Source organism: Rattus norvegicus, chromosome 13 (genome assembly GCF_021556685.1).
Source record: "Rattus norvegicus strain SHRSP/BbbUtx chromosome 13, alternate assembly SHRSP_T2T, whole genome shotgun sequence".
Classification (NCBI taxonomy): Eukaryota; Metazoa; Chordata; class Mammalia; order Rodentia; family Muridae; genus Rattus; species Rattus norvegicus.
Window position 1 is genome coordinate 46,484,546 of NC_141546.1, and position 27,441 is coordinate 46,511,986.

A 27,441-nucleotide genomic window follows, 5' to 3' on the forward strand; every position below is an offset into this window, starting at 1 on the left:
CAGGTAGCCGCCGGGACAACCAAAGGAACACACAGCACAATGAGTATTAGTGGGTTAGTGATATGCCTGAAATTTCTTTCTCACTTACATGGTCCCGGAGAGAAAAGCTTCCCATTCTTGAACTTTCTGGAGTTCTGAATGACTATGATATTTTTCATATCTCAATAATATTACAATTGATTGATTTAAAGAGCGTTTAATCTTTTTTTAAATTAGGGATAAATGTGGACAGCTACGTAAAACGAACAAGGAAGGCGGGGGAGGAAAGCGGAAGCCGCGGGGCCTTCTAAATACGAAAGTCTCCGGAGCTTGCGCCAGGCTCTTCGCGGCGCCCCCCACTTAGACGCGGGGCTTCTGAGCGGGTGGGGGAGAAGGAACTGTTGCCGGTGCGGAGACCAGGCGGCCAGCGTCTGCAGGGATGAACCTCGAGTTGCTGGGTGAGGAGAGCTGGGCTGCGTCTTCCCTTTGGTACTGGGAAGGAGGGAACCTGGTCGGGAGGGAACGCAGGCTGCAACCTTAGGGACACTCTTCTGAGATGATTCATTGAGTGCTCAGGATGTGGAGTTGCAGCAGCAGGAGTAAGATCAGCTCCTGTCCGAGAAGAATGCATTACTTTTCTGAACCGCTTTCAGATCAGTTGTGGAGTCATTGAGGCACTTTTTGTAGAAGCTGCGATTTCGAAGATCGCAGGTGCTGAAGTAACAGAGCAGACAGGACCAGAGTTTTGGAGATGCAATCTGAGGAAGTGTGACCTAGGGTGGGTCAATTTTGAAGACCTGTCAGAGGAGTGGGTAGCTAGATGGGATAACTCTTACTGGAACGGTGTTATTTAACCAGATTTTATTAAAAAAAAGTGGGGGGTAAGAGTGTTGTAATTCGGCACTAAGTGGCGTAGTTGGCATTTAGGATCCAGTCATCCTGACTGCCAGTTTAAGGTCCTTAACCACAAGGAGGTGTAGACCCCCCGAAATGTGAACTACACAAGCAGTTGTTTTATTCTCACTATTCTTTTTAAGTCATTGCCTCCTAACCCCTTTTCCACATCAGTCTTTTCTTCTGGCCTCCCATGAGGTAATGTTTAGCATGATGATTCTGTTTTCAAGAGCTCCTACATGACTTGGCTTCCTTTAATGGTTGGGGTTTTTTTGTTTGTTTGTTTTGTTTGTTTGTTTTTGAGAAGGGATGGAGGGCTACAAAGATGATTTTTAAAGTGTCCTTTGTCTTTATAGTGGCTTTTTGGAGCATGCATTCCTGCTTGTGGATGTAATACTGACAAAGTATGAAAGTATGTACATCTGTGTCTGAAGTAAAAGACACCAATGAGAACATTTTTAGCTTTTGTGTGCGTGGGTGTTTTGTCTGTATGTATGACTGTGCACCGGTGATGTGCCTGGTGCCCACAGAAGCCAGGAGAGTCAGATCCCCTGAAGATGGAGTCACAAATGGTTTTGAGCTACAATATGGGTGCTGGGAATCTTACCTGGGACCTTTGAAAGGGCAGCCGGTGCTCTTAACCACTGAACCATCTCTGCAGCCCCTCTGTGAGATAATTTTTCTGCTTTGCTAAAATGTGGGTATTGTAATAAGGAGATAAGCAAGAGTTTAGATTGGTGCTGTTTATTTTGCAGAGACTCATGGATGCCAGGTTGGATAGTTTGCTTTTTAAGGAAGATAGGGCAGACCAATCGACGACTCAGTGGGAGTGCCGATTTATAAGGTCTGTCTGGCAGTAATAATGCACAGTTGAATGTTGAGACAATATAAAAACCAGTCTGGAAGGCCACAATGTATGAGTGATAAGGAATGTGTACTGGGTCATGGGAAGAAAAAATATTGGGGAGGTAGTGTTGGCAGGATTTGAGTATAGTGGTGATGAGAAAACGAACCACAAAATAGCGGTGCTTGATTATTAAGATATAAAGACATTTGATCGGTATCTTCAGCATTTGATATGTTGTTATAGACTGACAGCTTGAGAGACAGGTCTTGACTTATGATCACCGTTCATTTCGGCTTACTGAAACCCTGTGCTAGGTGGAAGGGAAAAAATGAGAGGGACAGAAAGTTGTCAGGGACAAGATCTTTGGTTATTTACCTGGAGGGAAAAGGATGAGCAGATAATAATAAGTTACCTAACGTATGCAGTGCTGCATGAACGAGGCACATTTTCAGGTTCCTTTCATATATTTCCCCCAAGTACAGCAGTATAGGATACAGGATAGCAGTTCCTTCCCATAGACACCAATTGAGTGTCAAGGTAGCACCTGAGTCTCAAAAGTGAGAAAAACCTCCAAATCATGTCTGGGCAGCTTGCACTGTTTAGCAGCCAAGATGAAGGTGATTTTAGGAGGGTGTGGGAGAAGTAGAGACCAAGGGAGATGATTCTTATTTGTAAGAGGAAAAGAGGAAAGCTGTTACAAGCAGGGAAAGGGGACAGAGGTGATATGATTGTGGGAATAGTTACACACTGAAGGACATCTGGCCAGATAAAGGAAGTGAAGGACAGGATAGGCTGTAGGATGTGCCACTCAGGTGGCTCCTAGACAGAATACCAACTTTACTTCTGCGACCATCTGACCACTTTTTGAGAGATTGCTGTATAACGGGTGGGCTGCACTGGAGATGAAAAATTACTCGGTCAGAGCCTCTTGCATCCCGGGTCCCGTGCACTTAGGCAGGTGCTACATCACCAGCCTGAGATAATTTTCAAACTCATCTTTTCCCATAACTCATAGTAAAAATACATTTTGTTTTTAAATTTAATTTTAATTTATTTAGTGTGGATTTGTGCATATGGGTGTATGCATAAGCGCACATGCAGATCAGAGGACAACTTTGGGCAGTCACTCTCAGCACATGGGTTCTGGAGCTCTAACTTAGCTTCTTAGACTTGGCAGCGAGCATCCTTAGCCACTGAGCCATCTCACTGGCCTGAGAAATAAGCTATTACAACCCCTGTGTGTGTGCATGTGTAGTTAGACTATTTCCAGCATGGTGTGTCTGTGATGTATGCCGATGTTTGTGTGCATGTGTGTGGGTGTTTGTCCACTCAAGAGGCCAGAGAAAGGAGTGATGTATCGTCCTTTGTCATTTTCTCTTTTCCTTTGAGGCAGAGTCATTTCTATCAACCTGGAGCTCATGGTTTTCAGTTGGACTGGTAGCCAGCAAGGCCTTCCTGCTTCTGTCTACCTGCTTTAGTGCTGGGAGAGCACTGGGGGTACCAGCCTGTGCTGGACTTCTGTGAGCTCTGGGATCTGAACTCCAAGTTCAGGCTTTGCAGCAAGCGCTTTTAACCACTGAGCCATCTATCCAGCCCTAGAATTTTTTGAAATGATCTTTAAACCTTTCGTTCATTATCCTCTGATATTTCCTGCTCTAATCTATTTTTAAAAACTTGTTTTTCATGGACTATGATGACTTATTCATTTTTGGTAGATTGAATTGTACCATCTGAAAACAATAAGATACTGCTTTTTGTCCTGGATAAAAAACACAAACAGGAGAAGAGAAACAAATAATTCTGTACAATTGAGTTACAAAATATCACTACAATGGGAGATCCACAGGAAAGCAGCTAGTGCTGCTCTGTTGATGGGATTGGTGTAAAACTTGGGGTACTTTTACAGATACTGAGATGGAGATGCCAAGCCACCAACCAACCAAAAGGGTAGGAGCTTTCTGTGAAGCAAACATTCCTAGGCATGAATGAGTGCATGGTAGAGAATACACATGAATGAATGAGTACAGGAAATGGTGTTTTCTAAGCTGGTACTCAGGGCATGGTTAGTTTAAGGTCTGGCACAGGTGCTCATAGTACAAAAACAGAATATTCAAAATGAATTATTTTGGCCAGGGCCAAGCTAAGCTTGCTTTTCAAAGTTGGGGTTTGGTTCTTTTTTTTCCCCAGCAAAGGATTTTGAGTGCGGGAGTGCTGTGATACAATTGTGGGTGGAGTTAGACCTGCAAGTTGTTTGAAAGACTGATCAAGGGAGGCAAGACTGGCTCAGGGCAGCGTAAGAGGTGTGGTCATGTTAGAAGGATGGGGTGGTATATGCTATCTAGACGCTACAAATTGAATTTCTCAGAAAGAGATACTGACAGAGCCATCTCCTGTTAAAGGCAGCAGAATGGTCGAGATAGACCCGCTACTGTGATTCCAAACTGGTATGGAAGGGAGGAATTTGTTGGCAATTAAAAAATAGGACTATTGAGAGACGCTCATGACAGCCAAGTCTTGGAGATAAAGACTTTATCCCATGTGACAGGAGAAGCCTGGACTGCTTGCTCCAAGGCCATTTGAAGCAAGGATCCCACAGGGAAGACCTGAGGAGGTGCTTGAAGAATCGGATGAGATTACACGAAAAGCTAACACTCAGAATCCAGACAAGCAAGTCCAGGAGGAGGCTCCATAGTGGAAGATGGACACTGGTTTTAGGGACAGAGGGAGGAAAGCTAATGTAATTGAAGCCAAGATTGTAAGAGTACGGGGACAAGAAAAGGTTTCAGTGTTTTATGAAACAGAACAAAGAAGTCTTGAGGGCTGGAAGGAACAAGTTATTCATTCAGTATTCTCTGATAAATAGCGTGTGTGTATAAATTCCCACTGTGAATTTTATAGGGAAAGGCTAACTAGATGGTGAAATTCTTTGTTTTTTGTCTTTTTGTTTTTTTGTTTTTTGTTTTTTTGTTTTGTTTGTTTTTTGTTTTTTTTTGTTTGTTTGGTTTTTTTTGTTTTGTTTGTTTTTGGTTCTATGGCAAATGGACAGTGTTTTTGGAACTAGCAGAATAAAATGAATAGTGGTTGTTGCCCAGAAAAGTTCTCATTAGATAAAGAATCTAGGTAGGTTTCTTAGCTCACATTGCTAATTGTTGTTCAATTCCTTGGCCCCTAAAAGAGCTTGTGATCACTGTTGAGATCCTTGAGGACTTGAGGAAAACAAATATTAACTATGCTGAAAGGAAGATGGGATATACCTTGACTTTCAGGAGAAAGCAGGTATGGTTGGTAACTCACAGAGTAGTTAGTGACCTGCTGGGCAAATCTAGGCAGATTCTAGGAGTTATATTTTTTAGGCACAGGCATTGTTTCTGGTTCAGGTCTGGATCTAGCCTTTTTTTAAACTGTAGGACTTGGCCTTCATGCCTAGCTTTCATCTACAGAAATGAAGTGTGGTAAGACCTGTTTAGTAGTGAGTTGAGAGGACTGACTAGGTTGTAGAATTTGTAGTAGCCCACTCTGGCTTGAACCCTGCGTACAGCTCAGGCCACCTTCAGCCTCAGTCCCACCTCTGTCTCCCAAGTGCTGAGATCATGTAAAGATGCTCATAACAATTCCTTTTTTAATGATTTTTAATTTTTTGTTTTGTGATTAAACATTTTATGTGTACATGATGCGTGTTCCTGTTTGTGTGTGCACATGTTTGCGTGTGTATGTAGAGGCCAGAGGTTGATGTTGGGTGTCTTCCCCTTCCCATTTTGACATGGGGTCTGCCACTGAACCTGGAGGTCTCTGATTGGCTAGAATGTTTGGCCAGTAGCAGGCATCTGCCAGTCCTATTCCCCTGTGTACACATCGGGCTTTTTACCCTTTACATGAATTTTGAGGCTCTGAACTCCAATCTCTAGCCAAATGGTTTTAAAAACTTATATTAAAAATATATGTAGATGGGGCTGGGGGTACTGGAGAAATGGCTTTGTCTGCTCTTCCAGAGGTCCTGAATTCATTTCCCATCAACCACATGGTGGCTCACAACCATCTGAAATGGGATCCGATGCCCTGTTCTGGTGTGTCTGAGGACAGCTAGTGTGCTCACATACATGAAATAAATAAATCTTTTTTTTTTTTTTTTTGGTTCTTTTTTTTTGGAGCTGGGGACCGAACCCAGGGCCTTGCGCTTCCTAGGCAAGCGCTCTACCACTGAGCTAAATCCTCAGCCCCTGAAATAAATAAATCTTAAAAAAAAAATGTATGTGTGCGTGTGTGTGCTCTCGAGTACACACGGAAGTCAAAGAACAACTTGTGGAAGCTTGTTTTCTCCTATTTTATGGGACTTGGGGATCAAACTCAAGGCTGCAGGCTTGACTTGCAGCCCCTTTCCCTGCTGAGCCATCCTACTAGCCTGATTTTTGTTTTTTTTTATGTTTGAATGAGTACGTATTTTTGTTTACTTCAACCTGTGAATGTAGTCTATTGATTGGGACAGCAACACTAGCTATATTAGTATGGGTGCTCTCAAGTGCTGCCCTGCAAGCACTTTAGCCACTGAGACACCTCTCCAGCCCATTATCACACTTTCATGTAACACATGTTCTACTTTAGTAACTTTAAAATCAGTATTTAAGAACATTTTCTTGGTACAGCTCAGCATTTACATTCATTCCCTTTCATAATTGTGTGTGTGAGAAGGGACTGGCTGGGGTTTTTTGTCAAGTAGGAATATGATAAGAAAATAATAGGATAGACTTTGAGGACAGTTGGTGATTCTGCATTCTAGTGGCTCAGAGTGTTCTGAACTCACAGCTTACAGTTCTAATGCTGGAGATTAGAGGCTTTTGACTGCAAAGTTCAGAGCCAGAGGCTTGTTGCTCAGGTCCTTAAGCAGATGCTTACAGTAGGCTCACCTGGTCAGTAGCACGCCAGCTCCTATGTCCTGAGGACAGCCTCAGAAACACTTTACTGTATGTTTATGAAGTGACAGAAGTAAAAAGGCAAATACCATCTGCATATGGTGATGAGTAGTGTGACCCCATGGAGCCCCTAAGCATGCGTCCACCCCACCCCACTTGGCCAATGCTGTGTTGATGTGGGCCCTTGTGTGCGGCTTATGCCTCATCTACTTTCTTTCTTTCTTTGCCTTGTTGCAGAGTCCTTTGGACAGAACTATCCAGAGGTGAGTTTAGTTTTGTTGTAATATGGGGGAAATGCTGACTGCCTTTTATTTATTTGGTGACAAATAATTAAATGTCTCTCACACATATTGCATTGGTGAAATTGGAGTGTTTAACTTCGAACAAGAGGTAATGTACAAGTTTGGCTGGAAATCTCAAAGTAATTTTTTAAATCTTAAGGTTCACTTTTCTTTAAATAAAAGGAAAAATTATTCACAACTTAAACTGAAGGACTTTTTAAACAAACAGTACCATCATCTACACAGGAACTTTTTTATGAGTGCTTTACAAGTTTTGATAAGTGTATTTACATAGTAATAATGATCACTATGTGTAATAGTGCACTTGTAACATTTCCTGTGCTTCATTGTGGTCATTGAGGTTATTTTTTAAGGCTTAACACTGATGTAAAATAATGTAATTTTCTTAATGTCACACTCAGGCTATTTCATAGCTTTTACAATTTCCTGTAATCAGTAGTAACACTTTGCCCATTGATGGCAAAGTACGGAGGTCCGTTTGAGTGGCTCACTATCACTTCCAAAGTTTTTGGCTCAGTTAATAATTATTTGTTCATTTTAGCCTATTTAAAAGGAGTATGAACGCTTAGAAGAACACATTTCTATATGATTGTCCTTTATGACTGAGAACCCTTGTGTATATTTACTTGTCTTACAGGAAGCTGATGGAACTTTGGATTGCATCAGCATGGCCCTGACTTGCACCTTTAACAGGTGGGGCACACTGCTTGCTGTTGGCTGTAACGATGGCCGAATTGTTATTTGGGATTTCTTGACAAGAGGCATTGCTAAAATAATTAGTGCACACATCCATCCAGTCTGTTCTTTGTGGTAAGGAATTTTGATTTGATTTGATTTACTTTATTTATTTATTTTTTTGTGGTATTAGAGATTGAGCCCAGGATTGTTACATTCTGGGCAAACATTTTACTTACTGAGTTACATAAATACCTTCAGCCCCATGCTTCTTTTTCCTTTTTTCTGGTTTATGTGCATCTGTATAGGTATGTTGGCATGTGTGTGGCCTCATGTGTATATGTATGCCTATGTGCTTGGGGCCCCAGTGTTAATCTCAGGTGTTATAGATAGAACTGGTGGGAAAGGTGCCCCAGTTTTTCTGTGTATAGACTTGAACTTAGACCCTCCATGGTTAAGCCTTAGTTTATTTCTCCCATCATTTGTCCTCAGAGTCTAGAATTTAGGAATAAATCTGCCTCATCTCTGATACAAGTGATATCATCAATATTTTCCGAACCCTCCTTTTATGCCAGGTATTGGCTTAAGAACTTTGTATATATTGACTAATTCTCACAGTCCTCTGTAAGTAAAGGCTCTATCCTTCCTGTCATGGATGAGGAATTGAAGGCCAGAAAACCCATATACTTCCCCAAGATCACCCAGCTAGAAGGTAGTAATGCCTAGGCTGGAGCAGAAGGCTGATCTTCGAGCTTCTGTTCTTGCATTGCCTGCTAAGTTCTACAGTAACAAGCATTTTTCATCCCACAGTTTGGACTAATATTTGTTTGTGATTCCGTTATGTTTCTTCTATATTTCCTTTCTCTGATTCCTGCATTCCTGTGGGGTACTTGAACAAATTTAGGGTATTGTATTGATTGTGCCTTCTAGTGGTTACTAGATACAATGTTACATACCTAATTTACCACAATACCCAAGGGTTGACTCTGCAACAGTTCAGATGAAGTACAATGCCCTGACATTTCCTTCAGTTGCCTCCCTTGTCTAAAATGTAATTATTTCACACATTTCCTCTGCATATACTGTAATTGGCACAAGACAAACCAAACATATAGTGATATTTTTTATCTTTTTCTTTTTGTTTAAAGACATTGGTTTACCCTACTTGTCCCTTTTTGAGATAGTCTCTCTACATAGCCCTGTCTCTCCTGGAACTCACTATGTAGACCAGGCCAATTTTCAGCTCAGAGATCCTCCTGTCTTTCTGCCTCAGGAGTACTAGGATTAAAGACGTGTGCCACCGTGCCTGACTCTTGATCTCTATAGTTTTTTATGAGAAATTGTCTTTATGTTACTGTTGTCATTTTCCTGTTTTTCCTATTTTATTTTGTTTTTGTTTTTTTTTTTTTTCTTTTTCTTTTTTCTATTTTTCGGGGCTGGGGATTGAACCCAGGACCTTGCGCTTCCTAGGCAAGCGCTCTACCACTGAGCCAAATCCCCAACCCCTATTTTATTTTGTTTTGTTTTTATCTTTCTAGACAGGGTTTCTCTGTAGCCCTGGCTGCCTTGAAACTCATTCTATAGACCAGGCTGCCCTCAAACTCAGAGATCAACCTGTCTTTGCCTCCTGAGTGCTGGGATTAAAGGCCTGTGCCACCACTACCTAGCCTCCGTGCCACTTTTAAGATTTAAGATTGAGAACATTTCTGCATAATTTGTGTTTTGGATTTTTCAATTTTTATTTTATTAATTTTCGATGTTATATCAAATCAGTTCTAACTATGGGGCTGAGGGTATGCCTTATGTCTGGGTATAACTTCTGACATTCCTAGGAGACACAAGCTCACAGCAAACTCCCTGTTCCTCTGGTTCTTAAGTGTTTCCACCCCATTTTCCTGATGTGCCCAGAGCCTTGGGTGCAGCAGTTCTGTTGTAGATGGGTCAGCTAGGCCTGGGCTCCACAGCCCTGCACTTTGCTTGGTTGCACTTTTCTGTAATCGTCTCCATATGTTGCAAAGAGAGTTGAGTACTACACTTATCTGTGGGTATAAAGAGAAATCTTTGGAATGTAGGTGGGGGTTACGTTGGTTTAGTAAAGAGGCAATTGTATGTTCTCATCCAAGATCTTTGACTTCTCTATTTCTGGGTGGTTGGCTAGGGTTTCTAGAACCAGGCATGATTTCCTTCTTGTTGAGCAAGCTTAAGTCCAGTTAGAGAACTGTTGGTTACTGCCAAGGTATGCGTGCCACTACTATACCTTTAGGGTTATTGGCCATGCTGGTTGTTGCTGTGGTTGGTAGGTGCCATAGCTGGGTGGGACAATTGTCTATTGGCTAATTCCCTCCTTTGGAAGCTTGCATAGTGCTTTCTGGTATGGTTAAAGCCAATCCTGAGTGAGGTTTTTCAAATCAATTCTAACTATGGGTGGACATCTCTGCCTTATGTCTAAAGTTCATGGCCTTTTCACCAGTAGGGACTTCCTTCTACCTCTGGGGGTAACCAAGGACAGTAGCAATGGCCTGTAATGTTTTGGGAGTCTTTTGGGCATCCCTGAGCAGCAACTCACGAGGGTTTCTCATGACTGCTGTTGATGGTCTTGTGTGCTCACTGGCCTTACACTTGTTATGGATGACCTTGAACTTCTCATCAATCCTTTCTCTCCGGAGTGCTCAGACTACAGATGTGGTCCCTGAACCTAGGGCCTCCTGCATACTAAGCAGTAGCTCTGTCAACTAAGCTCTGTCCTCAGCTCCTGGAATGGTTTCCTTAGTTTATATTGTTGGATTTCAGCCAGCCACCTGTTTTAGTCAGTAGGTTTTGTATGTTTTGTTATATTTGGAGAAATTTAGCTATTACTTCTTCAAATACTTTAAAGGTACATTCTAGTCTTTGTAGGACTGACACAGATGTTAGATTATAGAGGGTACACCTCCCCCACCCCCACTCCAGCAGGACCCCCCAGCCCTGGCACATCAAGTCTCTGCAGGCTTAGGGGCATCCTCTCCCGCTGAGGCCTGGTAAGGCAGCCCTGTTGGAGAAGAGGATACCAAAGTTGGGCTCCAGCTTTAGGCAGAACCTCTGCTCTAGTTGGAGCCACACAAAGAGTCTGTCCACCTTTCAGTCTTTAACAGGATGTCTAGTGTGCTTAGCTGCATTGAAGAAATGATTGTTTCTTAATTTCTATTGCTTTTGCCTTTGAGACAGTCTCACTCTGTAACCCAGACTGTCCTGGGACTCAGGTGCCTCCTACCCCTGCCTCCTGAGCACAGGAATGGTAGGGTAGACGTCTAGCTGTGCGGACCTTGCTGACGACGATAGAGAACTTGTCTTGCTTGTGTTGGTGCTTTGAGGGAACAACTCTGGAAATTACGATGAGCATCAGCTCTGAAATCCCCCTCAGGCCCTTTTTGTGTTTCATGGTCTTAAAAGTCAACTGATTTGGGGACTTTACCAAGATATTCATCTATTATTTCATGGTATGAACTGTACTGTTATTTTGAAGTATAACATTACTGTATGTAAAGGTAGTACAAGAGCCAGGCATGGTGGCACATACCTGTAATCCCAGCACAGGCATTAGGCAATACCTTCTCTTTATTGGGAAATAAAGGCAGGAGAATCCTGAGTTCAAGGTCAGTCTGGGTGTGTACTGAGACTTTCTCTCAGGAAAGGAACAAAAATAAAAAAGAAAGTCATGAAAATATCTATTGATTAGTTGAGGAGTTTGAAATAGATTTGACTATATTTTTAAAATGTTGACCTGTGCAGTTAGGTCAAAGTTGTATCTATAGTAATGGTGTGCATACTTTACTTTAGACAATGTGCTAAATCCACCTCTGTTTTTTCCCCTAGTTGGAGTCGAGATGGTCATAAGCTCGTGAGTGCTTCTACAGATAACATAGTGTCACAGTGGGATGTTCTTTCTGGAGATTGCGACCAGAGGTTTCGATTCCCTTCACCCATCTTAAAAGTCCAATATCATCCTCGAGATCAGTATGTTTAAGATACTCCTTTCCTAGGGCGGGTCTCATTTCCGAGTGGATTAGCTCTGGGCTATGATATCTTCAGATTAAGGTTTTAAGAGGCAAACGCAATACCTTTCCAAGCCTATATAAAACCCTCTTCTGTCTAGCTTGGTCTACTGGATGCATTGTAAGGAGACTGTAACAGATCATTAAGACTTTGGAAATGACCAAAGGTGGGAATGATGTGATAAGGGGCCCTGACCCTTCATCCTTTAGACTCCTTTAGAATGAAGAAACAGTTTCATTTTAAGACTACATTTACGGAAAAGCATTCCGGTATTCCATTATGCACACACCACTTTGATTTCTCGGGGATCCCCCATAATCTACTCTGTGAGTATGATGCTCGTCCTGTGTGCCTCAGGCCTGGGCCATATTTGATAATGTCAGTATTTTGTTTTTACTTTATTAAGTATCTTACTAGTTTACTAAGTATTTTTAATGATCAACCCTCATTTGTCAAGATAGGCTCTCATACTTTGAGTCTGTTATTAGATTGTAGGTTTTATGTGTTTTCATCGTTTCATGTTTGTTGGAGCTGGGAGAGCCAGTGAGGAAAGTGCTCAGGGATCAGGGAGGAAGGACAGGGACTCAATCTGCTGATACCAAAGCAATAGCCAATATGTGTTCATATTTTTAAACAGGAACAAGGTTCTCGTGTGTCCCATGAAATCTGCTCCTGTCATGTTGACCCTTTCAGATTCCAAACATGTTGTTCTGCCGGTAGACGATGACTCGGATTTGAACGTGGTGGCATCTTTTGATAGGCGAGGGGAATATATTTATACAGGAAATGCAAAAGGCAAGGTAAGCTATGAGGTTAGTGAGGAAAGGCTGTGTGTCTGCCTTGGCTCCTGTTTACTCTTTCTGCTCTAAGTGTCTCTTGTCCCTAGAATAATCTCTCACCAGATGAAATGTAGCTAAGTTTCCTTTCATGCCTTGATGCTAATCTCTGTACTTTGAATTAGAGTCAGCAGATGAGCTGATTTAGATAAGGATGGAGACAGTGTGGGCTTGCTTTACAATTCTTCCGGCACTTGGGGAGCACAGGCTGGAGAATTACTCCCAAGCTGAGGACCGTCTAAACCAAATAGTAAGGTCCAGGCTAGTTTGGAACGATACAGCGACTTATCTCAAGGAACTGGGGGGGGCGGGGGAGAGGACACACACACACACACACACACACACGGCGATAGCTTAGTTGTAAAGTGTTTCTTAGGTGCTCATGAGTCTTTGAGTTTAATCCCCAGCACCAGAAAAAAACAAAAAGGAAAGGACAGAAGCTTCTTCACCAGTTAGTAGTAGTGAAGAGACTATTGTAAAGTTACCCACTGGGGCACACTGATGAGAATGTCTTAATACCTAGTTATAGAAAACCCAGTGCAGCAGTGTGTGCCTTTAATTCCAGCACTCTGGAGGCAGAGGCAGGAAGGTAGATCTCTGTGAGTCCTAGACCAGCCTGGTCTACAAAGCAAGTTCCAGGGCAGCCAGACCTACACAGAGAAACACTGTCTTGAAAAAAAAAATTAAAAACCAGCCAAACAAAAACCCAGAATAAACATGTATATACTTGCGCATTCACATAGAGAAACACAGTAAAATTTAAACCAGTTTAGCCTACATATAGTACTGAAACTATCTTTTTTTTTTTTTTTTTCCTTAAACTTGCCCTTTGGGATGTTTGGAAATGTAGGGTTTTTGGGGGTTGGGGGTAGTACATTGTAGGTGTTTCTTCTGGAAGCAGTTTTTAAAAATTGTTGTTAAGATATATATTAACAGCTGTAGAGTGCTTGTCTCCATGAGTGAGGTGCTGGGTTCTATCCCCAGTATAAGAATAATATATAAAGAAGATCCACACAAACTTATCCCTGTAAGCATTTTAAAATGTTAGGCTCAGCGGTACTCCACGCATTCAAGCCTCACCACGTCCTCTGCGGATCTCTTTTGTCTTGCATATTGAACCTCTGTCAGGGAGTCTGTCCCCAGGCCCTGGCAGAGTCACTCTGTGCCCTATTGCTGAATTTGAGCACTGTAGGCACTTTGTGGAAATGGTATAATACTGTATTTCCCCATTTGCAACTGGCATATTTCATACAGCATAGTGTTCTCAGGGTGACTGTTGTACTGTGTGTCAGAATTTCCTTCTCTCCTCTTCAGAGTGCAATCATAGCATATTTGTCTGGTTTGTCTCCACTTGTTAGCTCTTGTGAATAATGTCAAACGTGTTCTCACAGTAGATGGTTAAGACTCTGTAGTTTATTGAAAGAAGTAAAATATAGTATCAGTTAATAAGATTGAATATATAGGACAATTCATATATATTTGAATTGTTACCAGGTCTCTTCACAGTTTAAAAACAAGTCAAATCTAATTGCTATTAATCATCAGAATATTTACTTCTTATTTTTGTTCTGTAAACTTCAGATCTTGGTCCTAAAAACAGACTCTCAGGATCTTGTTGCTTCCTTCAGAGTAACAACGGGAACAAGCAATACCACAGCCATTAAGTCTATTGAGTTTGCCCGAAAGGGGAGGTGAGTGAGGCCTTGTCCCCTGTGCACGGAGCTTTTATAACAGACTCTCACTACATGACTCAGGCCGGCCTGCGTCTTGTGGTTCTACCTCAGCCTTCTGAGTGCAGAGATGATGGCACTAACATGTCCAGTGAGGTCTTAGATTTGCTCTGGGGTTTTTTTTTTTAAGTGAATGGAATACAAATAATAATTATTATCTATCTGTTCTTAATTTAATAATTACTATTTTGATGATAATTATTATTGTAGTATGTGTAATTTATAAATTTTATTAAAGCTGTTAGAATTGCTCACTGTCTGGTTTTTAGGTTCATAAAATGTCCCTCACTGACCAGTAGTCAGGTTTTGTGGTTGCCAGGTTACCAGACATTTCCTTTACAGAAAGATGCTAGAATCAAAGTGCCTAGTGCATAGATCTGAGTGAAGGGTTAAATAGTTCACTTATGTTAACAGGCTAAGGACAAAACCCCAGGGCCTCCCTTATACTAGACAAGTGCTCTAAAACTGAGGTGCACTCTCAGTCCAAAATAAATAAGCATCATTTTAAAAAAATACACACTTAGCTTATTGATATATAAATAGTCATACTGTGTTTGAAACAGACCAGATAAATAAAGTATGTAATTATTGAATATTACATAGGATATGCTTTAAGCAGACTGGTTCAGAGGTCTTGGATCTTAGTTCAGTCCAGACACTGTTAACATGAGGTTTGAGGATACTCAGGATAAAGTACTTGTATTTTTACTTTATTGGTTTGGAGTGACGAGTAGAGATACCTGGGCACTGAATCTTGACCATTCTTAGTTTCTCTCCGTTTAACTGGTCTAAAAAATAGCAATAGAAAATGTTAACAGGGACAGGTTTCTGACTTGTCTAAAACCTCTCTCCATTCTGTAGTTGCTTCCTGATTAACACAGCAGATCGAATAATCAGAGTTTATGACGGCAGAGAGATTTTAACGTGTGGACGGGACGGAGAGCCTGAGCCTATGCAGAAACTGCAGGACTTGGTGAACAGGTAGGTATTGATGCCAGAAGAGTGTGGGACCCACCTTCCCTGGGCTCCTGTTCCGGGTTCTTTTAGGAACGTTCTTTATCTTTTAGGACTCCATGGAAAAAATGTTGCTTCTCTGGGGATGGGGAGTACATAGTGGCAGGCTCAGCGAGGCAGCATGCGCTGTATATCTGGGAAAAGAGCATTGGCAATCTGGTGAAGATCTTGCATGGGACCAGAGGGGAGCTCCTGCTGGACGTGGCTGTGAGTAGAGCAAGATGTTGCTTTGGTGGCACACACTAGCGTGGCTTGAATCTGTTCTGACCAACAACTCTTCTCTCTCTTAAATTACAATTTAGTGGCATCCAGTTCGACCCATCATAGCTTCTATTTCTAGTGGAGTGGTGTCCATTTGGGCCCAAAATCAAGTAGTAAGTATTTTTCTGGTTGATTTGCTTTGAAACTTGGTATTTCTTTTACCAAAAAAAAAAAAAAAAAAAAAAAAGTCCTACTGAGTAAACTAAATACTACTTTAATTACTTTGTTTCACATCTGACCCTTATAGCCTAATTAAGCTCATTTTATTTATATATATATATATATATATATATATATATATATATATATATATATATATATATTTCCTCCCCGCCCGGAGCTGGGGACTGAATCCAGGGCCTTGCGCTTCCTAGGCAAGCGCTCTACCACTGAGCTAAATCCCCAACCCTGCTCATTATATTTAGTGGCACTTCAGAGGGGCGTCCTTAGTTCACAGCTTTGTTTCCATGTATATACATTTTCCACAACTTTTTAACATTCCTTTTGCTTTCTCATCTGAACACTTTTTTTTTTTTTTTTTTTTTTTTGGTTCTTTTTTTCGGAGCTGGGGACCGAACCCAATCTGAACACTTTTAAACTACCTTTGTATAGTATGTTTTGTAAAGAATAAAGGAAGTTGTGATTTAGGAAAGAAATGCAGTTAATAAATTTGCAGTGTTTATATAAAAAATATATAAAAAAATTATATCAAGTTGGCAAATGCTTAGATACCTAAGATTTTATTCTCTTATCCCAGGTTTAATCTTAGAATGCTTCGTCTGATTCATGCTGAAGATAAGTTGTCAGAACTTACATTGTTACTGATTTTTAGATTGGTGACTCGTCTGTTTTGTCATAGGAAAATTGGAGTGCATTTGCACCAGATTTCAAAGAGTTGGATGAAAATGTAGAATATGAGGAAAGAGAATCAGAATTTGATATTGAGGACGAAGATAAGAGTGAGCCTGAGCAAACAGGTGATGTCTCAACAGCAGATGGTATTCCAAAAGGAAAAGCATGGTTTTACTTAATGTGTACTTGGTGTTGAAACTGTACCTGAGAGCGTCACTTGCCACCTTTCCCTCGTGAGTATGTAGTTTTCACAGTGCTTGACGAGTCTTAATGTATGTGCTGCTCAAATGCTCGCACGGGCATACTGGTGCTCTCACAGCTCTCCTGACATGTCATCTGTATGTCGTGGTGAGTCACAGGTGATTAAGTGATCACACAAAGCACAGAGATGTGCTCAGGCTCAGTTGATGTTGTGTCTTCTGTTACACCTTCATCAGTAGTAAAAAGGCCAAGAGCATGGGCGCTGATACGAGGCAGCTTTTGGCAACATATTTAGACTTGCATCCCTCATCTCTAAGGTGGGATAAAGGTAACATCCATTTCTTTGCATTGCAAGGGATAAATAAATATTTAGTGTAAAACACTTAGTGTGTGCTTAGCCTGTAAAAGAACCCCTAAGACTTTTATTATTATGATCGTAATCATTGTTATTTTTAATCTCCTAAATTTCTGAATAGGAACTCCTTGGAGATAAAGATCTGACCTTTTTCTTGCTGTTTGGAGGCAGAGTCTCATTGTTGTGGCCCAGCCTGGCCTCAGACCTCCCTTTCTGCACCAGCCTCCCAGTGCTGAGATTGCACGGGTTCATTATCACTCCCTGGAGATTTGACTTATCTTCCTGGTTTCTCAATTAGCAATAATCACGCCCTGGATAAACCTCATTGGCTCTCCAGCTTGAACTCTGCTCTTCACTTGTAGGTTTTAGGTAACTTACATGTCTCCTGGGATTTAGAAAGACCTCTAAGGATGCAGAAAGGTGTAGGTAGTTTTGGCAGTCTTAGATTATGTTTTGTGAATCTTCTTAGATGTCCACATAAATCAGGCCCTCTTCTTGTCTCCCCACCAAGGACAGGGTGTATTAATTTACTCTGATGTCTACTGTGTTATGTTGAAATGATCTGGCTGTTTCCTGGGTAGACTGTGAGACCTTGTGAAGAGCTGTTCCCAACTTCTTGGCTGTCACTATTTCCAGCATCAGTATCTAGTGGGCATTCAACCTCTACTGTTAAGTGATTGAATGAAATGAACTGTTGGGTTAGTCTTAGGTAACAAGAAGTTTTCCATATCTTTTTAACCCTCCCCAATATTCTCTCCTGCAGGGGCTGATGCTGCTGAAGATGAGGAAGTGGATGTCACCAGTGTGGATCCCATTGCTGCCTTCTGTAGCAGGTGAGCAACTTCAAAGGCTGAGTGTCACTCCTGTGTCTTGTGCACTGCCCAGTTTCCCCAGCTTTCCCTCCACTTCCAACTGCTTACAGTAGAATAGAGAACAGTCCTTTGCTGAACAAAATGTAATACAGATTTTAAGTAACTGAAGTAAAATCAAGTGTGGTGGAGCTCACCTTAATCCCAGCACTCAGGAGGCAGAGGCCAGTGGATCTCTGAGTTCGAGGCCAGCCTGGTCTACAGAGTGATTTCTAGGACAGCCAGGGCTACACTACATAGAGAGACCCTGTCTCGGGTCTGAAACAAACAAACAAACAACAACAACAAAAAAACCAAACTGCAGTAATGATCTTAGTCTACCTATGGTTATCAGCTCACTGTCTTATCTGGTTTATTTCCTTCATTTCAGCTTTCTTAAAGTCTAAAGCTGTAACTGTTGTGTGTACTAAATGTAGGCACTAGAGGAAAGGCTGAAGGGCTTGTGGTTTAAGCAACTATCTCCTCTTTTTTCCAATCCCTTGTCTGATCCTGTTCCAAATAGTGATGAAGAGCTGGAAGATTCAAAGGCTCTATTGTATTTACCCATTGCCCCTGAGGTAGAAGACCCTGAAGAGAATCCGTATGGCCCCCCACCGGATGCAGTCCCAACCTCCTTGATGGATGAAGGGGCTAGCTCAGAGAAGAAGAGGCAGTCTTCAGCAGACGGGTCCCAGCCTCCAAAGAAGAAACCTAAAACGACCAATATAGAGCTCCAAGGAGTGCCGAATGACGGTGAGAAGCCTCCTTATTTATTCCCCGTGTCTGTGGTTTCATTACTTTATGTCCAATAAGTCATTTCCTACTTGAGCCATTTCTACTCTAAAGGAGTTTCCCATGAGTTTTTCTACACAGCTTTACAGTTCTGTGATAATTGAGTTTGTGTTCACTTTTAAAATGGGGACATTCTGCCTCCAGTGTCTTGCCTACAATGACACACCTTGTCTTCTGACACATGTGTCAGGATTTGTTTCCTTGAACTGTTCATCCCCCTCCTGCCGGCCTCCACAATAGAGTGGCTTTACTGCCCGGTACAGTGCCAGTCCGAGCTGCATGGTCATTTCCTCCTGCTTGCCTCTGCAGTGAGTGGCAGCTTTCCTTACCACATGTTGCAATGCTTTGATAAGGGGAGGGTGGTATTACCTAACGTTGGGTATCTTCCATTCTTTTTTCTTATAGATAATAGTAGATCACTTAGGTATACGACTGTACAGTCTCTGATGTGTACACTTGATTCCAGGCACCACTGTGTAGTTTCTGTACGATTGCTCATATTGTCATCTGCCCTGCAAGTTAGTTTATTATTTTTGCTTTGCAAAGGAGAAAAGTTGGACTGAAGTAGCTTAGTTTGTCCAAGGTCTCACAGAGAATGGACTCAGGTCTCTTGCCCTAGTCTGTGCATTTCTTTTCTGATCCTGTATATGTGTGTGTTGTGTGTTCCGCACACCCCTGTTCAGGCTTGGATCACGTTAGTATGAGTGGGTATTTTAATTGTTTTCTGGTTTGGAGTGGCTGTGGTTTGGTATAAACCATATAGATTTGTGTGTGCCTTTGGTCCAGCAAGTACTTGTCAATTTAGTAGACATTCTTTTGTAATTTTAAAAATAATCAATTTTTTTCTTAAGAGTAGTGATGTGGGACACAATAGCAAAGCTCTTTGCACTCAAAGGTCTGGTTGGGATGCAGGACCAGGGTGGTATGCACTGTCTTTCATGGCTGTCTGTCCCTCTGCAGAAGTCCATCCACTGCTGGGTGTGAAGGGGGATGGCAAATCCAAGAAGAAGCAAGCAGGCCGGCCTAAAGGATCAAAAGGTAAAGAGAAAGATTCTCCATTTAAACCGAAACTCTACAAAGGGGACAGAGGTTTACCTCTGGAAGGATCAACGAAGGGTAAAGTGCAGGCGGGACTCAGCCAGCCCTTGGCAGGTAAGGACACATTGGGAGCACCATCTGGCTTGCTTTGTGGCCTTGCTTTGTACAGCTGACTTCCTTTAACTGCAGTGGGATTTTCCCTCCCTGTCTTCCTTCCTTCTCCCCAGCATCAAATAATCCCTGGAGCTCAAGCTGCTAAGGGCAAGCTAAACCAAAATCGACTTAATTCATTGGCTCTCACCCCTAGGTCCATAAGTAGATGTCAAGGGTCCCAGATACACACAGAATGTTATGTGAGTGTAAGAACTCGCACTTTCCATTGGATTCCTATAGGAAAATCTGTGACCCAGAAAGCGATGAGCCTCTAGCTAATACATTTCTTAGTCTCTGTCTGCCTTTGGTGTTTTGCTTTTACATTTTTATTTGTAGATTTTTCTTTAGTTTGTTTTTTATTTTAGCCCTAAGGCAAGTAGTCAGAAATACAAGCTGGTTTGATATAACACCTGACTATTAAACTTCATCATCTTCATACTGATGAGATTCCCCAAGAAGTAGGGTTCTTCCTCAACCATCTAAGGAAAGGAGGAAGTTTCTTATCGGTACCATAATGTTAAAGAAGAAAAAAGGCTTTGAGGTTTCCTCCAATATTCGAGACTAGGAGGAAAATGCCAAAAAGACATTTTTAACTTATAAGTGTCCTTTAGGTTGGCCTTAGCCTTTAATATCTGACCCTTTCAGCCCCTAATATGTGATACACAATTGAGTCCCATCAACAAGTGGAAATACCTGTGAACCAGTTAACTCGTGCTTGTTTGAAAAAAAAAATTTTTTTTTTTTTCCCGGAGCTGGGGACCGAACCCAGGGCCTTGCGCTTGCTAGACAAGCGCTCTACCACTGAGCTAAATCCCCAACCCCGCTTGTTTGAAAAATAATGATCAAGTTAGAGCTCATCACCACTTAAATGTCCTTGGGACTTAAAGTTTATATCTATCCATTAGGTAGACACATACACATATACATGCGCGCGCATGCATGCGCGCGCGCACGCGCGCACACACACACACACACACACACACACACACACACACACACACACACAGTGTGAGTGTGAGAGAGAGAGAGAGTACTTTGTTAATATAATATGCTTTTTTGTCCTAATTGACACAGGTTAGATAAAGTGTCAGTGGTTATTATATTTAGGTTTTTTTCCCTCCACTTTAAAATTTAATTTACATGTGTTAAAAGTACATATGATAAATAGTGGAATACAAAGTGGAATTCTTTGTTCAATTTGGTTAATTGTTGCCTATAAGTAGGAATTATTTTCTACAGAGAAATTGAAGAAGAGACTGGGTCTTTAGTCCCCTGAGTTTGGTACATCTAGACTTGAGGTTTTCAGCATTGTACCACTGCGTCTGCTAGTTCCCCTGGAGTGAGTGTGGCTGTTACGTCCCTACCTCCATGCTGAGGCCAAGGCTGTGTGTGTGGATCATAAAAGAGTCAGCAAGGGCTACAGAGGAGCAGTCGTTTGATTGCTACAAACAAAGATGGTCTTTCTATAGCCCATGTGCATAAGATTAACAGTTAAGAATGTGAGCTCGAGTGGATTTTCTGGCACAAAAAGCCCAGTTGCTTTTAGCATGATTTAAAATGTGGCCAGATGTATACAATTAATCAGCACTTTAGGACAGGGTCTCCGTGCTGCCTTTTTTCTTTTTTTTTTTTTTTTTTTTTTTTCTTTTCTTTTTTTTCGGAGCTGGGGACCGAACCCAGGGCCTTGCGCTTGCTAGGCAAGCGCTCTACCACTGAGCTAAATCCCCAACCCCTTTCTTTTTTTTTTTTTTTTTTTTTTAAATCAAAGAAAGTGACTCACTGTGTCACAGACCAGGCTGACCTCGAGCTTGGAGAGATCTTCCTGCCTCTGTCTCCAGAGTGCTGACGATGTATGTGTGCGAGCATGCCTCACTTTTCTCCCCTCTAATTCTTCAGGACCATTCTATAAGGACGTAGGGAATCTGTGGTATGGCTCCATAGAGCAGCATTTGCCTAACTTGTGTAAGGCCCTGTGTTTGAGCTGCATCACCAGAAAAAAAAATTAGTTAAAATTAATCTTGTGCTTTCCAATAGGATGTATATATAGTAAATGATAAATAAACCAGTACAGAATTTTAAAATTCTTTCTCAATAATAGAATGGCTTAAAATTTCAATTTTAGTTGATATGTTCACTAGTATGTCTAAATGAGAACCAAGATCAAAATGTTGGAAAATCTACTCAGTTTTGGGGAATAAATTTTTTATTCCTCAAATTCCATAAATACTGAATCTGTACACTAGTATTATTGTCTTAGTGGCAAAAAAGAGTTTGCAATAAAATCCTGAACTGTGTGTGGTGCCTACTGGGTCTTCATGCAGGCCAGCATTTTAACTTTTCTCTAGGGTCCTGTGAAGTCGACACGTCCATTGTTACCTAGTTTAGCTTCCAGGCTGAAGAAGTACTGAGTCATTAAAGGTAGACGTGTATGTTCAGGAGCCAGGGTAGTTCACGATGGCTTATCCTAATTACTTTTGGGAAGCACTGAAGTGGGTGAGCCTTAAGAAGAGGCTGTTTAACAGCTCTGTCCTTAAGGACTAGAGAACTTGCCCCTGCTGGGGTGAGAGGACAGACAGATTCTGTTTATAAGGAGCAGAGCAGCCCCTGTCCTGCAGCCCCTCCCGACTGCATGCTTCGTGTGCTTCTCTGTGCAACTCTGTGTCCTCCTTCCTGTGTTCTCCTCCGCCTTGATTCATTGATCTGTTCCTGAATGGAAATCTCCAGAATAGACTGAATACCACAGTGCTAAGGAACAGAACCTAGCTTAACCTCAGCAGTGAGCCTGAGGCATGGCTCCAAGACCTTCGGAGGGCTGCCTGTGGCTTTCCTGACAGGGCAGTACAGTTTGGAACTTTGTGAGGCTACAATTTTGTCCCACATAATTTTAGAAATACTGCTTTCAGAGTAAGCTATCATATCTTCTATGTGGAGTTCTTTGGTTGAGGCAAGGGCTTCTTCATTCAATAGCATGATGGTTTTGGAGGTTCTTGAGCAAACCTGGAGCTGTTGCTGCTATGTTGTGGCCCAGGGGCCTCTAAGGAAGCTGACATTTTTACAATTCAGATGTTTTCAATATAAGATAGTATATAGCAATTGTTTTCACCAGATGTTAAAAAGTAAAACTCATACAGAGTGCCTGTAGCAGAGATCCCTTCGAAAATTAGCCCACAGTATTGGGGTGTAGGTCAATGTTAGAGCTGGCCTAGCATGTGCAAGGCTGTAGGTTCTACTCTCAGCACTGCAGAAACAGTCTGCTCTGAGGATTGTGTTAAAGGTTCATTTCTGTGGCCTCCCCCTTTTGGGAGTGGGCGGCAGTCAGGACAGGGTTTCTCTGTGTAGCACTCTATAGACCAGGCTGGCCTCAAACTCACAGAGATCCACCTGTGCTGAGTGCTGGGCTCTAAAGTGTGAATTTCCTTTGACTGGGTAATTTTTGCATTAGTGTCAAAATTTTGAAGGCAGAATTGTAGGGGTAAGCTGTGTATGCTCTAGCCAGATAAATGATAGCTGTTTATTAATATGTGCAAGTGGCCATTTTGTAAACCTTAATAACTCTAACAAAAAAACTCCCCTTATCTGCCATGTTATGACAGATTAAGGATTAGGGGGAAATTGGAAAGCAGATAATTCACTGTCAATCAGTCTGGGACTACTGTAGTCCTTTTGTGTCACACAGCTTGTTAGTGTTGAATTACATAGGAAGGGCAGCACTAATGAGGATACTTCTCGAGGAAACCCGATAAAAGTAACCCTGAGTCAGGGACTCTCCAGGGACAGGCCTGCTTGACACCATTTGTCTAATCTCTGTTTCTGTCACCTTAACTCTATTTCCGAGCTTGAGGTGAGAACACAAGCTCCATTTTCCTCGTTACCCAGACTTCTGGTTCCTCATCAGCACAGTGCCACAGAGGACTGGTTTGTCACAGATAGAATCTTACCCCACCCCCATGTAGACACTAGTGTCTTGATCCACACCTGGATCTGTTGAAGGTGTCAAAGACCAAAGTGTGCAGAAGAGCTGCTGCATAGAGAAAGGACACTGTGCTCACTGCCCTACTTTGGGGCAACTATTCACTGCCTTCTGGAACTAGACTCACCCAATCGCTTGCCAAAACCCCGATTAGATAAGCCGGTAATGAGTTAACTGCTCATTTGTCCTTCCTCCTCTTTTTTAGAAATAATTATCACTCAAAGACTAATTTATGGATTCTAGTAAGACTTGATGCCTAGTTGGATATTCTGTCTCATATCTGTATAATCATCCTAGCTGACCAATGAAGGATTGGAAATCATGTCTGAGTATTCATTCTCTTTGGCCATCCTGAATTAGGCTCTGCTGGGAGAGACCAAAAATAGCTGTGAATCTCAAGCTGAATTTTTCTTAATACTAAACTGCTGGAGACTTCCTGTATGATGCAACTAACTGGTTTCTGTGAGCCAGATGCTGCAGGCCTTGTAGGCTGTTTTCTTACGTTTCAGTAGAAAGCTTGTATCTGGTCTTAATTTCAGTCTGTCCTTAGCAAATGTGACTGTTTTTATTGCCAGTTTTCATTTATATATTAGAACTTCATTTTAAAAATAACATTCACAGCAACTTTATAAATGAAAACCTTTTTTATTATGCAGTTGATTTTCACCATTTTACCACTCCAAGCCTTGTGCAACCCCTCACTGAAGTTAGATCCTGGAGGTTTTCTTCACCTTGCTCTGTTTTTATACTTCCTAGTTAATAGTTCACAGCAGCCCATTTAAAGATGTCCCTCAGAGGTTGAACAGCTTCTGTGGAGTCATCAGGGAAGTGGCTGTTTGATCTTACTATTCAGGATTTTGTTCACTTGCCAGTTCTTGCGTAGAGACAGACACGAGATCTCATCAGCATCACACCGTATCTGGGGCTCCAAGCTGACAAGAATGAGAATGTCACTTAAGGAGCAGTGGGGCTTGAACAGGAGATGTCTTGCTCACTGTTTATCTATAGTGACTGGTTGGTCTAACAGGAAAGACTCAAAGGGTCAGTACCCTTATTTTTGTCTATTGTGATTGCCAGAGAACCCGATTATCAGCTTAGCATTGTGTGGACGCTCCTCCACTTACATTCCCTTCGAACACACTGGGAACACATTGAGACAGTGATGAGTAGGGCTTTGGAGTACGGATGGGCAGTTGCTTCAATGAAGAGTGATTGGGAGTTGGGTTATGCATTCTTCTTCAAAGGGAGATGTCCTTAGCCTATGTGTGCATGCGAAAATGCTAAAGGCAGTCTTTTGGTGTCTAATCTCTTTAGCAGGAGGAGCAATCTCAGAACTGCTATGAAGACCGGGAAACTCTTGGTTCTCCTCACTCTGTCGTCAGGTAGCCTTTGGACAGTATGGCCAATCATCTGAGATTGGCCTTAGTTGAAAACAAAGGCCTCTGCCTCCCACCCAGGAGGTGAAGGAGTGGATCCTATGTTTGAATGAAGAAGTGAATTATGGAAGAAGAGCACACGTCCCCGCCTTCCCTTTCAAGCATAAGTCCAAATAGGCTCTCAGGAACGAGGATGCATGCAGACATCGGGAGATTTGACCCGCTTCCACCTACACGAGGTGGTGTTGCTGGTGAAGAATGCCGTGTTTTGTTCACCTAACTGTTGAAGTCACATCTTTGGACATGTCCTTTCCCACCTCCTGTTTGCCTTCCATCCTCAGTGCATGTCCTCAAGTGACTTGTTCTTTTCTCAAAATTTGCTACCAGTACCTAGGAAGACTGACACATTTTCTGTTTCTTTCATTTATAACTTTCCCCTCCCAGATGCTTCCTGTATTTCTATATTGTGTATAAAGGTTGGGCAGAGAAGCAAGTGCTCAAAAGATTTCAAGCTGACAGGAAGGAAGATCGAAGGCCCCATCACTCTGTCTTACCGTAACCTTTGCTCAGGAGGCTGGGCTCTAGAGAATCAGGGGTTTCCCTTGCATTGCATGTTTTCCAGGATCAGATGTTTGAATAATCATGGCTTTTGGATATGATTAGTTTTATCCATCTCCAGCTAAGACTCATCAGTAGTTTGTGTGTTACTTTACCTGTGTTGACTTCCAGAGTTGGAAACAAAGCAAGGTGTGTTTCTCCACAAGGTTCTTTCTGTGGGTGTGGGGTACTGTGCAAGGGCTGACTTGAGGCCCCAAATCAAAGCAACAGCAGCTCACTTCAGTCAGGTTCGTGCGTGTGCGTGCGTGTGTTAAATCATTGCCTGTGGAGAGCTTGTCCCCGGCAGCCATGGTGTGGTCTTTCCTGGAGCCACGTCCCCTTTACTGTCTTTTCACTCACTTCCTTTCTGTGAAAGGTTGCTTAGCTTTTTACCCTTCTCTTTCTCACTCTGGCTCTCTCTGTATTTGCTGTTCTTTTAATAAAAATAGCAAATTAAATGGATTTGTACAATAAGTGTTTGAAATTTTCTGAAAATCCAAAGTCAGGAAGCCAAGTGTGCAAAGGGTTAGTGGCCTCTGGCGATAGCTTTGACTTGCCCTGGGTCATACTCTCTCAGCACTGAAAGGAGGTTTGAATACTGTGCTAATTGTGAAATCTCTATCAGTTGGTGGAGGCTCCTTCAGATAGCCAAACCCGTCGATTACATTTACTGTGGGGTAGAGGTGGCAGGGGACACGGCCGGAAGTCTCCAGTGTCGTGCTGGTGCTGCTTCCTCAAGTGAGTGAGACCAATGGTTGTGATTGGTAAGTGGCTCACAGGACATGTTTTAATTTGTAGACATTATATCCATGTCATGTCTCTTTACAGCACACCACAGTGGTGTGCACACCGATACAGGGGTTTCTGCCTTGTGTGTGTGTGAAGTGGCTTGATTTCCTCCATCGGGATGCTAATGCTGTGTCCATTTCCACTAAGGAGCTACCGAGTAAATCGGCTCAAACCCTGCCAGGTCGTCTCTGGCAGCAGCTCCTAATAACTATTTGTGCTTTTGGAATCTTTTCGTCAGCTTCTAGAACCTTCCATCCACTTTCAGCTCGGATTTCTCATTTGTGTAATATATGTATATTTCCTTCTTGCCGTCATCCTCCCCGCCTCTCCATTTTATTTCTTAAAAATGTTCTGTAGTTTTGTACAAGATGAGACTTAGCCTTGGGTAACTTCTTGCTAAAGCTTTAATGCTTTGTAAATAAAATTGGATGTTTATCAAACCACAAGTATACGTTTGTTTGTAAACACTGCCTGCCTCTGGGACTCGGCAGCCACCTTGTGTTTATATAAGAGAAAATACGGGTGGATTTTAGATCTTTCTCTATGGTCACTGGGATCCAGAAGGGTCAGGCCGTTTGGAGCTCTTCTGTTGTACAAACTAGAAATAAATGATTTGATCCAAAAGCTGATGCTAATGAAAGCAGTCACATAGGGATTTCTCTTCATACTCTCTAACTCCATTGAAGCTTTGAGGAGGCCACAGTGCTAGGCACTCTGGGAGGATGCAGTAGTGTATCCTAGGGGGTCTAGCCTTCCAAGGAGCTTCGTTAGTCTAAATATGAATTCTTCTTTGTTAGTTCTGTTCTCTGATGAAATAACTTTGACATCAATACAGAATAGTCATTATCTCATAGAGAATAAGATGTCTCAGAGACTCAGGTGTGGTTTTAATGATTACCAAATCTGTCTGCTTACTAATCTTCTGTCACTAAGAACCCGTCTTTAGCATCATAGCTGTTTCATAGCAACCTTCATTGATGTAAACAATGAGCT

At 42.1% G+C, this 27,441-nt stretch overlaps 1 protein-coding gene across 12 annotated transcripts; it reads left to right on the forward strand.

Moving 5' to 3' along the window:
- Positions 1–276: 276 nt before the first annotated feature.
- On the forward strand, positions 277–26,888 carry Rbbp5 (RB binding protein 5, histone lysine methyltransferase complex subunit). 12 transcript variants are annotated; one of them, NM_001107174.2, is made up of 14 exons: positions 277–437; positions 6,865–6,890; positions 7,567–7,739; positions 11,457–11,597; positions 12,274–12,436; positions 14,054–14,163; positions 15,064–15,183; positions 15,270–15,423; positions 15,519–15,590; positions 16,337–16,454; positions 17,649–17,718; positions 18,257–18,486; positions 19,486–19,677; positions 25,001–26,888. In NM_001107174.2, the coding sequence occupies exons 1-14, from the start codon at positions 419–421 to the stop codon at positions 25,027–25,029; spliced, it is 1,617 nt and encodes a 538-aa protein (NP_001100644.1). In that variant the 5' UTR covers positions 277–418; the 3' UTR covers positions 25,030–26,888. The 12 variants fall into 12 exon arrangements, with proteins under 12 accessions (NP_001100644.1, XP_087436853.1, NP_001416926.1 ...); XM_087580727.1 differs by having other exon boundaries at positions 25,004–26,888; NM_001429997.1 differs by having other exon boundaries at positions 19,486–19,563.
- The last annotated feature ends 553 nt before the right edge of the window (positions 26,889–27,441 follow it).